The sequence below is a fragment of the Hemibagrus wyckioides genome, linkage group LG25 (genome assembly GCF_019097595.1).
Source record: "Hemibagrus wyckioides isolate EC202008001 linkage group LG25, SWU_Hwy_1.0, whole genome shotgun sequence".
In the NCBI taxonomy this organism is placed as follows: domain Eukaryota; kingdom Metazoa; phylum Chordata; class Actinopteri; order Siluriformes; family Bagridae; genus Hemibagrus; species Hemibagrus wyckioides.
Genome location: NC_080734.1, coordinates 13683279 through 13696564, shown reverse-complemented (window position 1 = coordinate 13696564; position 13286 = coordinate 13683279). Strand labels below are relative to the sequence as shown.

General features: G+C 40.8%; 1 protein-coding gene across 1 annotated transcript in view; it reads left to right on the top strand.

The window, feature by feature from the left end:
- Positions 1–255: 255 nt before the first annotated feature.
- nudt14 (nudix (nucleoside diphosphate linked moiety X)-type motif 14) overlaps positions 256–13286 on the top strand; it is a 28062-nt gene continuing 15031 nt past the window's right edge. Inside the window, exon 1 of the mRNA XM_058379539.1 lies at positions 256–450. Within this exon, the coding sequence (XP_058235522.1) occupies positions 370–450 (81 nt within the window). The 5' untranslated portion in view covers positions 256–369. The remainder of the gene's footprint in view (positions 451–13286) is intronic.

The window sequence follows — 13286 nt, the reverse complement described above, 5'->3', positions numbered from 1 at the left end:
CGCTCGCGCGCCTGACATGTTGCGCGCGCCAAATGTGCCTCTGGTTGCACTCCGGGGCGGGAAAAAAAAACCTGCTCCGCTTTTTTTCCCCCTCCACTTCCTTTTAAGGGAACTGGTTAAAGAAAAGTTTACCATTACACCCTTTATTTGTGCGTTCGGTTTGCAAATTCTCACACAATCAGCACGACACACGCAAGCAAATTACAGACGCTGTTATTATGTACTTCACCGGCTTCCGTAGAAATTACATTTAGCCAGAGTAGGGCTGCGGTTCTGCTGTCTGTTTTGAGACACACACACCGGTGAGGAAGTGTGCTCGTGCATGTGTGTGTGTGCGCGTTTGTGTGTGTGTGGATGTGTGTGTGAGCCATGGAGCAGATTAATAACATTCAGGTGGTTCCGTGCATCAGCTCGAATTATCTGAAACCGTTCACGGTGCATTATAGCCAGGTGAGTCGGAAATAAAGCTCACTCGCACGCTGTCATCTGTCAGACTCCACTCATTTTCCCGCTAGCAGCCCAGCAACCCCCCCCCCATTTCTCCATGTCACTGCTGTGTTTAAACATGTCCTTGTGCTAAAAAAAAAGTCATTTTATCTAACGCTTGATTTTGCGCAGTGTCTGTGTCGGAAACGTGTCGCTGGAAATGAATAAAAAGACACCTTGAGCTTTAGCTTGGCTAGCAGCGTGCTAACAGGCTACAGAGGGAATCCCTTTCTCCCTTGTTCTGTAATGTACAAGATTCATAAACAAGCTAGCTAGTTAGCATCCAAAAACATGTATATCCCTCACACCTCGGTATGATCAGAGCACAACTGTGTAATCAAATAGATTTTAATCAACGACGTGTTTATTACTATTACTGTGAACTGTTACTCCAAAACACACCGTAGATTCAATAGGTTTAATCTACAACCTAGGAGCAGTATATTAATATAAAGTGGACATATGTATTAAGTTATTATTATGGTTGAGTACAATCGTATTTGAATTCAATTAGAGTGTGTATATATATATATATATATATATATATATATGCATCATATATACGTGCATCAGTGAGCCTTGGCCACCCATGACCCTGTCGCTGGTTCAGCACTGTTGCTTCCTTGGACCACATTTTTTAGACACTGACCACTGCAAACCATGCTCTGATCCAATCATCTAGCCATCATAATTTGACCCTTGGTCAAACTCGCTCAAATCGTTACGCTTGCCCATTTTTCCTGCTTCTGACAAATCAACTTTGAGAACAAAATGTCCACTTGCTGCCTAATATATCCCACCCACTAACAGGTGCCATGATGAGGAGATCATCAGTGTTATTCACGTCACCTCTCACTGCTCATAATGTTATGCCTGATCGGTGTATGTGTATATATGCTTGTCTTTAAGGCTTCAGATAAACCTGTTTAACCCATTTAGGCTTAATAATAATAATAGATGAATAATAACTATTGCAGCTAACACGACTTTGGTGGTGGTTGCACTTCATCTGTATTGCTCTGAAATTTATTAAATGAAAAAATGGCATTGCAGCTTTACGCATGCTCTAGGTTTAAGAGTTGTGGATGCAATGTGTGCTTGAGTGTAATGTTTTGACACAAGTGCTAGTGCTAGTATATTTTGGTGGTGGTGGTTTAAGTGGTTAAGGCTCTGGGTTGTTGATCAGAAGATCGGAGTTCAGGCCCCAGCACCACCAAGCTGCCACTGTTGGGCCCCTGAGCAAGACCCTCAACCCTCCCTGCTCCAGGGGCGCTGTATCATGGCTGACCCTGTGCTCTGACCCCAACCCCCAAGGATGGGATATGCGAAGAAAGAATTTCACTGTGCAGTAATGTATACATGACAAATAAAGACTACTTATATGTTTTAAAAAAAAAACTTTAAATGATCCAAATACTACTTTTGTACAGATAAATGTTCTTTGTAAAGCCCATATGTTTGTTACATGGAAGATGTTTACTATTACAAACGACACCTTAATACTACATATAAAAGGCTATTTTTTGTCATCTTTGTCATGTATTCATGAATACATTGCTGTTAACACATTTATTCCTCCCTCTCTGTTCTACGGGATGTCAGAGCTGCGGTAAACTTTTCAGCAAATTCATCAACGTTTCCTGGTGTAACGTCTTTTTTCCTCCTGTTGTCCTGAAATGCATTAAGTGCTTGGTTTTTGTGGGGCACCTGTACTGGCTTCCTCTCTGATTGTTGTACTCCATCTGTGCTTGGCACTGTGTGCATTTTTCACTATGTAGTAATGCTTCCTCTAAAGTTAAAGCGGCAATCCCCAGGTCTAGGCCTATTGTTCTTTGCGCGACGTCTTAGTCAGCCGCATCCGGTGCTCGAGGCCGGCATGGATGGAATGCATGGCGCAATCACACTCTGCTCACGAGACTCTCACTCATTTTGGTAATGCAGAGTTGATGAGGTGATGCACGTTGTGAAGGCAAATCATTCTCAGGTCACTCATAACTCACATGTCCTGGAAGACCAAAATTTCAGATTGATGTCATTAGCATTAGTCAGCTGTCTTCGTACTTGGGGGCAGGCCGTGTTTGGATGATGTTGGGTAATCAGCTAATGATTATGATTGAAGAAGAGGAAGTTCAAAGTATAGGGATTTTTTTAAATATGTTTCTCAATATTAATAGGACAAAGTTGAAAATATGATATGTTGAACTTGGCCACATGGCTGGTGAAATGGCTTTTTACCATATTAAAATGCCACCTTGGTCATTCATTGACTTCTAGTTAGTATTATGTGGTTTAGTTTAGTAAATGTAGTAATTCTAAAGGAAATTCCACTTTGTCTGTGAGCTCAGTAATTTCAGCCATAAATGTTCAGAGTGGAATGTTGTTCTCAGTATTATAGCTGGGTGGTGCCAAAGCTAGCCTCGCTGTCTCGTAGCTACCGGGTCCCCAGTTCGATCCTGAGCTCAGATCCTGTGTGGAGTTTGTTTATTCTTTCTGTCCACATGGGTGTCCAATTTCCTCCCATTTTCCAAAAACATACCACAGGTCTGTAGGCATGTTTTGAGCATGTGACTGCGTGTTCACGGAACCCAGAAACGTACCGGAGCGTTATCCATGCCGCATTCCCATCTCAGGGATAGGCTGCAGATCCATTATGACCTTATATATAAGGTCATATATAAGTATTATAGTTGATGAGCTACACGAGTGGCATCCTCAAAATCCAGTAGCCTGGCATGCATTCTGTGATACTTAATCTGTTGGCTTGTACAGAAATTATCCACTTAGTTCACTCATTTTGCCTTTGCCTACGTCACTTATACTACCGCTCCAGCTTAAAAGGAAGGACCTTAAAAGCTAAAATCAAATAGCCTCACATAGTCTTTTTTCCCCCAGCTTTTGTTCAGGAGCTGCATTGGATAAGTGGCAGCTCCCCCTCCCCTTAGATTTTGCAGCAGCCACATCAGCCGCAGCACTGAGTCAGTGTGCTCTGCCACCCACATGTCCCTGTTGGCACTATGTACCAGGAGATTGCTGCTACCAACTTCCTTACTTAATTTAGTAGTTATGAGAACTGTGGACATGCGACTAGTCCACATTTAGACAGCTTGATTGGTCTTTCTCTTTGTAGAACCATTGATTAAGTGTATCTGGCATTTCTGAAATTATTTCTAGCAATAACTTGCGATACGCAAACAGACACAAGCTGCGTTTGGTTGCATAGCATCTCAGTTACCATGATCATTAAATGCTGACCCATCGGTAGATTAAGCCCTAATTAATTAGCCGACACATCGGAAAATGAAATCTGCATGGCACAGAGCTCGCCGAGTGGTTCTCGTGCAAACCTGGGATTCGCTCACGTCTTGTATGCTAGCAGCTGAGCCAACACGGTCAACTGCTCCAGCTGCCAACCTGCTGCTTTAGCCACAGGGGTCTGAGCCAGAAAGGAGGGGTATCAAAGGGAGCATGTTGTGGAAAGGTGGGAGGAGGTGGTGGATTAGGACAGGGGCTGGCGGATGGACATCGGTGTGGATTGGGTAGGGAGGAACAGATGAGGAACAATGGGGGCAGGCACGCTGGACTGAACAAAGGGTGAGGAAGACAACGAAACATGTGCTGGTCATTGGTCAAGCACCAGATCACTGGGTGTACTTAATGAGCAGATGTTCAGGAGAAAGAACAGAGGTGATTAAAATATCAGATCCTGATGAGCAATATTAAGGGAAAACTGAGCAAGATCTTTTTCCGTTCTGGTAGCATTGCATGTCAGCCAGTTAATGGATCTTCAAAGATAAAAAAAAAAGAGTAGTATGCTCCATCTAATGTGATCTCTGAGCAGATGATCTGCCGAGACGTCAGATGGATGTTGTTAAGGTCACCCTAGAGAGCTAATGCACAGGTGGTCAGTGAGGTCAGTGATGTCCTTTGACCTCTTCTGATGATAGGGTGTGTGCTCTTTTGTTGACCCTGCACTAATCAGGTGTGGTGAAGGAAAGGTGAGATGCAGACAGGCTTTTCAGTGCTATTGTTTTGGCAGGCAGCTTGTTAAGGCATGGCATTTTTTCACATCATGTGTGTTCTGCTGTATCGGGTGTAGTAGCAGCATTTTTCTAGCAGATTCTGGCCTAGTTATTACTCTGGAACTCTCGTGGGATTTGCAGGGGGAACGTGTCGCCAGCGCCGTAGCACTACCACCCATGTTATTGGAGCAAGCGAATAAAATAGCCATGTCTATTTCCCAACATTGTGTGGCCTTCGTTTGCTGGTAACCTCAAACTACTTCCTCAGCCTGTCTGATCTATGAGCTATATAATGGTGAGAGCTGGGTGGCAACTAGTTCGAGAACATTTTCCCACTGTGTGGAGTAGCTTCGGCCCTGTAGCCGGGCGTTTTTCAGTCGCCACTCATGGCATTGTATTTATGTCCTGTGTATCACTTCCCTGTGAGATTATGGATTGTTCATGGGAACAATGACTTTTTGGAGCTCTGAAAGACTTCATAAATCACTCACATGGTAATATAAAGTACAGTTGTCTTTCTTTAGATACGGCTCTTGTAGTGTTTTTCCTGTACGTTAAAGTGTCTTTGGAAGAGAACTGATCAAAATCTGTATCAGCTCCTTTTTTTTTTCGTTTTTCCAACCATCACGCCTGTTGTAGCTGGGGCTCGAAATGTTAAGGAAGTGGTGGAGAAACAGCAAGCTCATGGAAGGGCCTGGTCATGGTGGCCCAGTAGCAGTTTGCATCATGCTGTGTATGACGGCTAGAGGATAAAGGGCTACTTTTGAGCATTTACACCTGTAGGATGGTGTAGAAGGAGAGCGGATGTGTCTCGGGGGGGTGTGGTGGCACAGACAGCAGATGGACACAGATTGAACTCCCTCGGCTCTGTTGTGTTCTCCATTCTTTTATTCCTGATTCTGTTCTCTGGTGCGCAAGAGTTGAGGTTTTAAACCCACAAAGCCCTTTTAAGCTCTTCTCAGCCTCTCTATGTAATTTACAAGCGCAGACACTTATTTAGTTTCAGCAAAGATTCGATGTTTTTTTCCTCATTTGGTAACCTCTTTTCTCTTCTGTACTTCAGTGCTCATTAATTTCTACACTGAGCGCGTGTGTTTGTGGAGCAGCTTGCGCTCGGTATCCTCTGGTTGTTTATACAGCGAGAGGTTTGTTTGATAGCTGTCGGGTTCTGTTACACTTGTTGCTACTTGATGTAATTAAAGTCGTATTGTTTACCTTAGTGATCTGGACTGTTTGTGCACAGGCTGCCATTAACCTGCACACGCAAGTGAGGTGGTGTGTGGTGTGGATGTCTGGAAATGTGCAGTTGCTCAGGATGAGACCTGTTGACTGTATATCTGGATGTCCATGGCAACACCAGTATTGGTCACTCAGCTTTGCACCTGGACAGTATCCACTGTAGGGGTGGACTGTCAAATACATATCACAATATTTTATTATGATCCAGACAATATGATATACAAAAAAATGTAATAATAATAAGAAAAATAAAGAAGAAGAAAACTGCATAAACATACATATTATTATATTGCACATTTTAAAAATATTGCTTATATTTATATCTGTCACTCGGTCATACCCCATATGTCTGTACACATTTATTGTAGCTCTATGCATGTTAACTTGATATATGGCATATTTTAAAATAATAATTTAATCCTAAGTTAAATTTCATATGCCTTTATTCAATTCGGACCTCAGTGGCACAGCGTCCAGTGTGCTTTCATCTTAATCAAATTGGCCTTTACAACGGACACAGGCACCACACACAGGGGCTATTTAAGGTACAAATAAGCAAATTTTGCGTGGCACAGTTGCTTCAATCTAGAAATACTACGAAATAGAAGATTAATGCTGTATTTTGCAGTGTGTTCTTGTTATATTAATAGCACAAGGACCATACTTTATATTTACCGTAACAGTGAACGCTCTGATGTCACTTAAAACCTATACTATCTTATTACTCTGGTTTAATAATCTAAACTATACTAAATGAAACTATACTAAATGTTATGCTTGTGTGATATTAATCTTTCATTGCCTGTGCATTTATTTATTTATATGTTCTTTTAATATCATGATAAATGATGTAATTGTCCAGAACAAAAAAAAAACACAAAAAAACAAGGCGTTTTAGGAGAGTAGAGGGAGGCGTAATAATATTTCCAGCTGTGCAGGTGCATTAATCATGAAAACACAGCTGGATGGTGGACTTGAAGGTAAAGATTTTGAACATCTGCAGTGACCAGTGCAGGAGAGAGCAGATAACCCAATTTTAATTACCTTCTAACTGGATGGATGGATGGATGGATGGATGGATGGATGGATGGATGGATGGATAGATAGATAGATAGATAGATAGAGCTTTATTGTCATTGCAAAGTACAGGTACATAGCAACGAAATGCCATTTAGCATCTACCAGAAGTGTAAATAGTAGAAATTATGCAAATGAACTTAAAAAAAGTGCAGATAAATATGTAAATATATGTACATCAATAAATAAAGCTATGCCAGTTAGTATGTGCATTGAAAAGTATGTGCATGTTATATTTACAGCACATAATGTGTAAAGAAAAATATAATTGATGCTAATGAGTGGCAACTAGCATCACTATTAAAATGATGTGTGAAGTGTTGCATTTACTTTGTTGTAAAGTTCTTGATACATTTCTTACACTTCTTTTTAACCTTTTTTGGTCAAACTTGTTTCGCCTTTTTCTGTTTCAGCCCATGAAACCCATGAAAACATAGTTTGTAACCAAAATTTGGCTCGGATAAATATAGTAAAGTGATGTCGAGTATCTTGATGTTAAGTGATGTTATGTACTTGTTTAAAATTAGCTAAGGATAGTTAAGACTAACATGTCGTCAGGATTGATTTCATATTAATGAAACTCGTATCGTTTTCCATTTACCTTGACAGAAAGCGAGGGGGAGTCGACAGCACAAGGGTAGGAGGCGGGGCTAACAGGAGCATCTGTTAATGTAGAAGAGTTCAATGCACGTCTGGCTCTTCTCTTTCTCTTGTGATTCAGTTTACCCTGCTTTTGCTTGCTTTCGTGTTCTAAACTTAACCAACCTAGCTCTAATTTTACCGCTCATGTGGGCAATATAGCGTTAGTGTGCTGTATCCAGTGATAAAAATCTGTCTGCACCACCACTGTGAATAGTACACAGATTTAAACTGAATGCAAGTTTCTATGTACTTTCTATTTCCCCGATATCAATGGTATGGTAAAATCCATCATCTGGCACTGCATCATACTAGTTTTCACTTCAATAGAGATATAACTCCCAACCTTTTGTCCATTAAAGGTTTGCAAGAGATCTGTTCTTATCCCTTATAAATTCTGCAGCAGTCCAGTAGAATTTTAGTTGATGCTTTGAACACATCACAGCACCTCCATCTTTGGTTCTCCATCCTCTCATGTGTGATTTCTGCAGGGGTTTAATTGCCACCTGCACTCTTCAGCCACACACTCAGTTAGCGTCTCTATCCCCATGAATACTCATTTCTAATACTGGCTGAGTGTGATTGCCTGGTGGGGATAGAGTGTGAGGACGGCTTTAAATCCTGAGAAATTGTACAGCACATGGTGGGAATTAAAGGCCCTGATTGTAAACGGCAGCATGCTGACAATTGAATTCATGACAGCTCCCGGGGTCACAGTGTTATAAACTGGGAGTCGATGGTAATTAGACTTTAAGCATCCTAAAAGTACAAGGCCTACCTCACCACCCCCTTTCACTTCTGATCCTTTATTGCAAGTAGAGCCAGGGAAAGAACATTAATTTTTGAGTCTTATCTCCCCCTCCTCCTTTTGGCCTTTCAATCTCTATCGTAATCACTGTCTTAGAGATTTCCCAGGGTCCCAAAGGGCTTTTCACACTTACCTAGTGAGTGGCCCTGATAATGAGGAGCCCTACCATCTGTGCGTACACCACGCATAGTACTTGGCCTGCATGAGGATAGACATTAAAGCCTACGCTGGTACTTCAGCAGGTCACTGTAGCCTAGTGTCCCTTAGCAAGGGATCATCACTAACAATGCAACATGGTGCAATTACACTGATCAACTTGACCAGACAAGCCAATGTATTCTCATGGACCATGGGCAGTTTGGTTTGGAAATTACAGTAATGGTTATATGTCAGTTTATATTTTGCATGTTTTTTTTTACAGCATTGTAAAAATTTTATATCCTTTCACAATGAAAAAAAAGTTTAACTTGGACACCAACATAAACTGTATTGCGATAGCAAAATAATGAGTAAGAACAATCAGGCCTGTTTCACTGATCAGGGTTTGAAATTTATCAAGCACTTGGCGTGTGCATCTCAGTCAGTTGGGTACACATAATTCAATTCCTCCAAAAGAAATGGTCCATTTAAACGAATCATCCTGCAATGAGTCTTTCTACTGTACTGAAAAGGTCTATGGGAAGTTGATGGAAACACTCATCTCAGTGTTGGACTTCTTAAGTTTTCATAGTATATAGTAATATTGGAGATTCTTTTAGCACGTCTGATCTGATATCTGGTTAACAATTTATTTGTTGGAAGATAACATTTAAAAAAAAATATATTACTTATATAAGTGGTGCTGTGAAAGGTGTGGGATTTTCCTGCCTCTCACTTTGCTTTCATTGTTTGGTTAAAATGCATCTCTGAAAAGCTCTTGGATTCCTGTATGCTGTTCTTTATATAGACTATATGCTTTTATTATATTCAGTAATGCTGAACAATAACATTTTGATCTGCCAATAGCGCAGTTTCCAAGTAAACAAACCTTCTTACAAACTATATATTATATATCTTTATTTGATCTAACTTGTTCTTATTTATACTGGAAGTACTTATTTCCAGTCATATATACAGTATATACCTGTTAGACTTTACTAGATTGTACAACAGACAACTTAACATTTGTTCTCATTTTGTAAGCATTTTCCAAAGAAATGACGGTAGGTTTAGCACGATCTCAAAGGGGTTGATGAGGGCTTAGAGTGAAAGTACTCGTTTGACACTGGCCCAAGGCGAAAGTACTTGGAAGGGTTTCCGGCATTGTTTGATGATGCAGCAAGATCTTATGGCAGTAATTACAGAGGAGCTCTGTAAACCTAAGGTTCCACTTTAAAACTGTTTTCTCAGCCTTTAAGGCCTCCATCGGTTTGAGCTTTTCTTGTAAGAGCATGTGGCTGGATGACAGCCTGTGCATCACTTGCACTTTCCGGGCGTGTCGCGTCAGCACAGTGCCTTCACGCTAGTAGCGTACCAGCTTTGTATGAACTTGCATGTCTTTCCCTCTTATGAGTCTGCTCTGGTCAGCTGTCACGATCATCAGGGTTAGATGGAGGTAATAGTTTTACTTTCAGTGGAATCTGATCTCTCAAGCTCGTGAAAAGCAGGCATGATTGCATCACAATTTTTACGCAGCTATATTTCCAGGTACGAACCGAAGTTTGTGTAAATTCCTAAATAAAATACACAAGCGCCCATCTTTGTACGCACATGTACCCAGAGTGTGTCTGTGGGTTGGCATGTGTACCGTGGACTGAAGATGTCCATTTGGAAGCTTACCAGCTATCTTGCATTGTTATCCCCTATCTAAACATGCCTACTTCCACCTCCACAACTATGCACTCAAGTACGCACTTGCCATTGATGGGTCGTGTTCATCCCTACTCACCTTGCCCAATGGGAAGAAATGATGGATTTCTCGCCTACACAAAAATGTGTGGCTCACTTTGAAGTACTGAGGAAGAGGGTAAACACCTCTGCCCTGGCGTGTAATACAACAGGCATTTATTATAATTCTCGATTCCTTACAGCCTCTGAAGTGCATGGAAATTAGCTCGAGCAAAAAGGTGTGCATGCTATTTTTAAATGTGTCTTGCGATTTAACAGCTTTAAAAAAAAAAAAAAAGACACTGCATAATCCGGTTAAAGAAAAGTGTTTTAATTAAGAATTTCACAGGTTGTAGGTATAAATGAACATTTTAATTGAAAGCTTTTTTTCCCCCAAGTTTTTCTCAGTGTAAAAACCTCATGAAGCTTTCTTTGAGGGATTTTCGTCATGTCCAAGTTAAATGAGACTATTTTCACACATCTGACATACATATGCAAATTTTCCCTCCACAAGGGCAAGCTTTGGAGGCAAAATCTGTGTCACGTGCAGGAGCAGCGGTGACCCCGTGGGTCTCTCTGGCCACGCTTTGCTTACTAAAGCTGCATGCAGAGTCACACTCCCCGCACCGTCGTTTTAGGCCAGTGCCCCGGTTAATGTTAAGCATGAACATTTCCGTTAATGGAGATTTGCTATTTATTAACCGAGCTCTCTTGCCACTCTGATTGAGTGGGTCATGCTCAGGGTGTTGAACCAGGATGAAGGGCTGTGTTTTTTTTTGTTGTCAGGTTTTAGTGATTGTCCGTGTCCTAACAGATGTTTTGTAACCCTGCTGGCCTTCATTACTAACCAACCCAGTCATTACTAACAAACCCAGTCCAACTATTGCTTGAAAGCCTAAAGAGACATTTACCGCTTGCATTTACAGTTGAAGTCAAATCCGTCATAGCTGTCAAATTGATATGATTGCCGATGTGATGCCCATGTGTAACACACAAATCAGCTTCCTGTGGTGCTCAGTGTATACAGTTGTTCTAGATGCTTGCTACATCAAGAATTACAATGTAGTGTGTCATGTTTAATTTCTGTAATTTCCTACAACGTTGTTAATTGAGCATTAAAATTAGTTGCCTGTTATATTAAATCAATTTGGCCAAACAAATCAGGGAATACTGGTGGAATCTGACTGGACACCGGAGGGGTATTGAAATATTTTTGAGTCATAGTCAGAACTCCTCACTGCTTTAGACTGAAAATGACTAGTTTGGGGGGGATTTTAACCCTATAAATCCTATAGTATAAATAAATGAATGATTTATTTGTAGCTGCAAGTCTGATGTAAAATTAGTCAGGATACTGTTGGCTTGCTGCGTGAGACCTTTTTAATTCTGTTCAGATAAACTTGCACTGAATTTTGGTGGTTGAAAACAACGGCTTCGGATTTTATGAACAAGTACTCGGGGGATCTCGGAGAGCAGAAATGCATTTACTTTATTTAAGATAAAAATATTTGTGTAAAAAATAAACTATTTAAAAATAAAATAAATAAATATTTAAAAAATAAATATTTTTTATATGAATTTATTGCCCTTCGCAGGCTAGATAAAAACTGAAAAACTACAACTTCTTAAAGCCCTAGGGGTCTGCTTTCATATGAACTATAACAAAAACCCAAAAAAACATTTTTATTCAGAAAAAAATTGGGAAAGACTGACAGTACACAGTGCATACCTCTTATGTACTGTATTCATGCTAATACCCAAGGTAAAATACCTGAGAATTGTACAACGCCCTGTGTTCTTGTTGTCTATGTAAAGAGTGCATGCATGAACTGGTAATGAAAAATGCCAGTGAACTGTGGGGTTGAAAATGTATTGTGTACGCATTCTTAAAATAAAAAAAAAAATCATATGTCTAAACTACAGCATGCTTTTAAGAAGCCTCTATACATAGCGGAAATGACTTTGAAGCAAAACTTAAGAAGCTTTATTTACATGATCGCCATTTCCTTGTAAGCACGTGCCGAGACGTCTCTCTCCCATTCATGATGAACTCTTGTTAATACAGCTGGTGTTATGCGTGTAACTGCATGTCCATCGCAACCTTGAGACAGCTTCCCCATCCAGCCACGAAGATTGATTTCAATACCACCTTCTTTTCTCGAAGGCATTCTTAAAGACTGTCTGAAAAAAAATATATATCATCTAACTTTCAACCTATTCCAGCCCAACATTAGCAGAGATTCCAGTCTACACTTCAGCTGTAGCGGTTATGATTTTTAACCCCTCGTTATGGCGCCATGAAGGGAAACCATGCTTTCCTGTTGTTGTGTTGTTGTTGCAGTGGTAAGATTAAACACAAATAACATTCCAAGGAGGAAAAGCCAATTCCTTGAACAAGAAGGGAAAGACTCACGTGCTTCTGGTAGTGGTTACTTTCACTTTAAATTGATTTCTCCTAGATGAACTTGGACGTCTGTGAACGTTAAAAAAAAACCAGTGTGTGGCTGTTTGTCTTCCTGTTTCTTAATACACATCCTGTCCACCAGCAAGCAAAACGATGTTTTATTTCTGCACGTGACAGTATTTATCGTTAGCAATGTTCACGCCTCGGATGTACACTATATGGCCAAAAGTTTGTGGACACACCCATATAAGGTTCTTCCCCCAATCTGTTACCACAAATCTAGCTTTGTATGCTGTAGCGTTATGGTTTCCCTTCACAGCAACTTGGGAAGGCAAACCTGTTCGAGCATGACAGTGCCCCTGTGCACAAAGCAAATAAAGTTGTGTTGATGTGGAAGTACTCGAGTGTCTTGCAAAAAGCCCTGAGCTCAACCTCACTTCCAGCGTAAACTGGAACACTGACTGCACCTCAGATCTCCTCACCCAGCATCAGTACCTGATCTCACTAATGCTCTTGTGGCTGAATGAACACAAATCCCCTCAGCCACACAGTGGAAAGGCGTAGCATGCACTATGATTGGTTGAAAACGTATATACGCATACAGTAAGAGTGAGCATGATGCTCATTTTTCCTTTCATTCACTGTAGCATGTTCTGTAGATCAGTGTATACCACAGATTTAAGGAGCAGTCTGTTCTTTCATTTAAAGTATGCTAGACTAAGGATTTTTACCACCCAGAGCCACACAG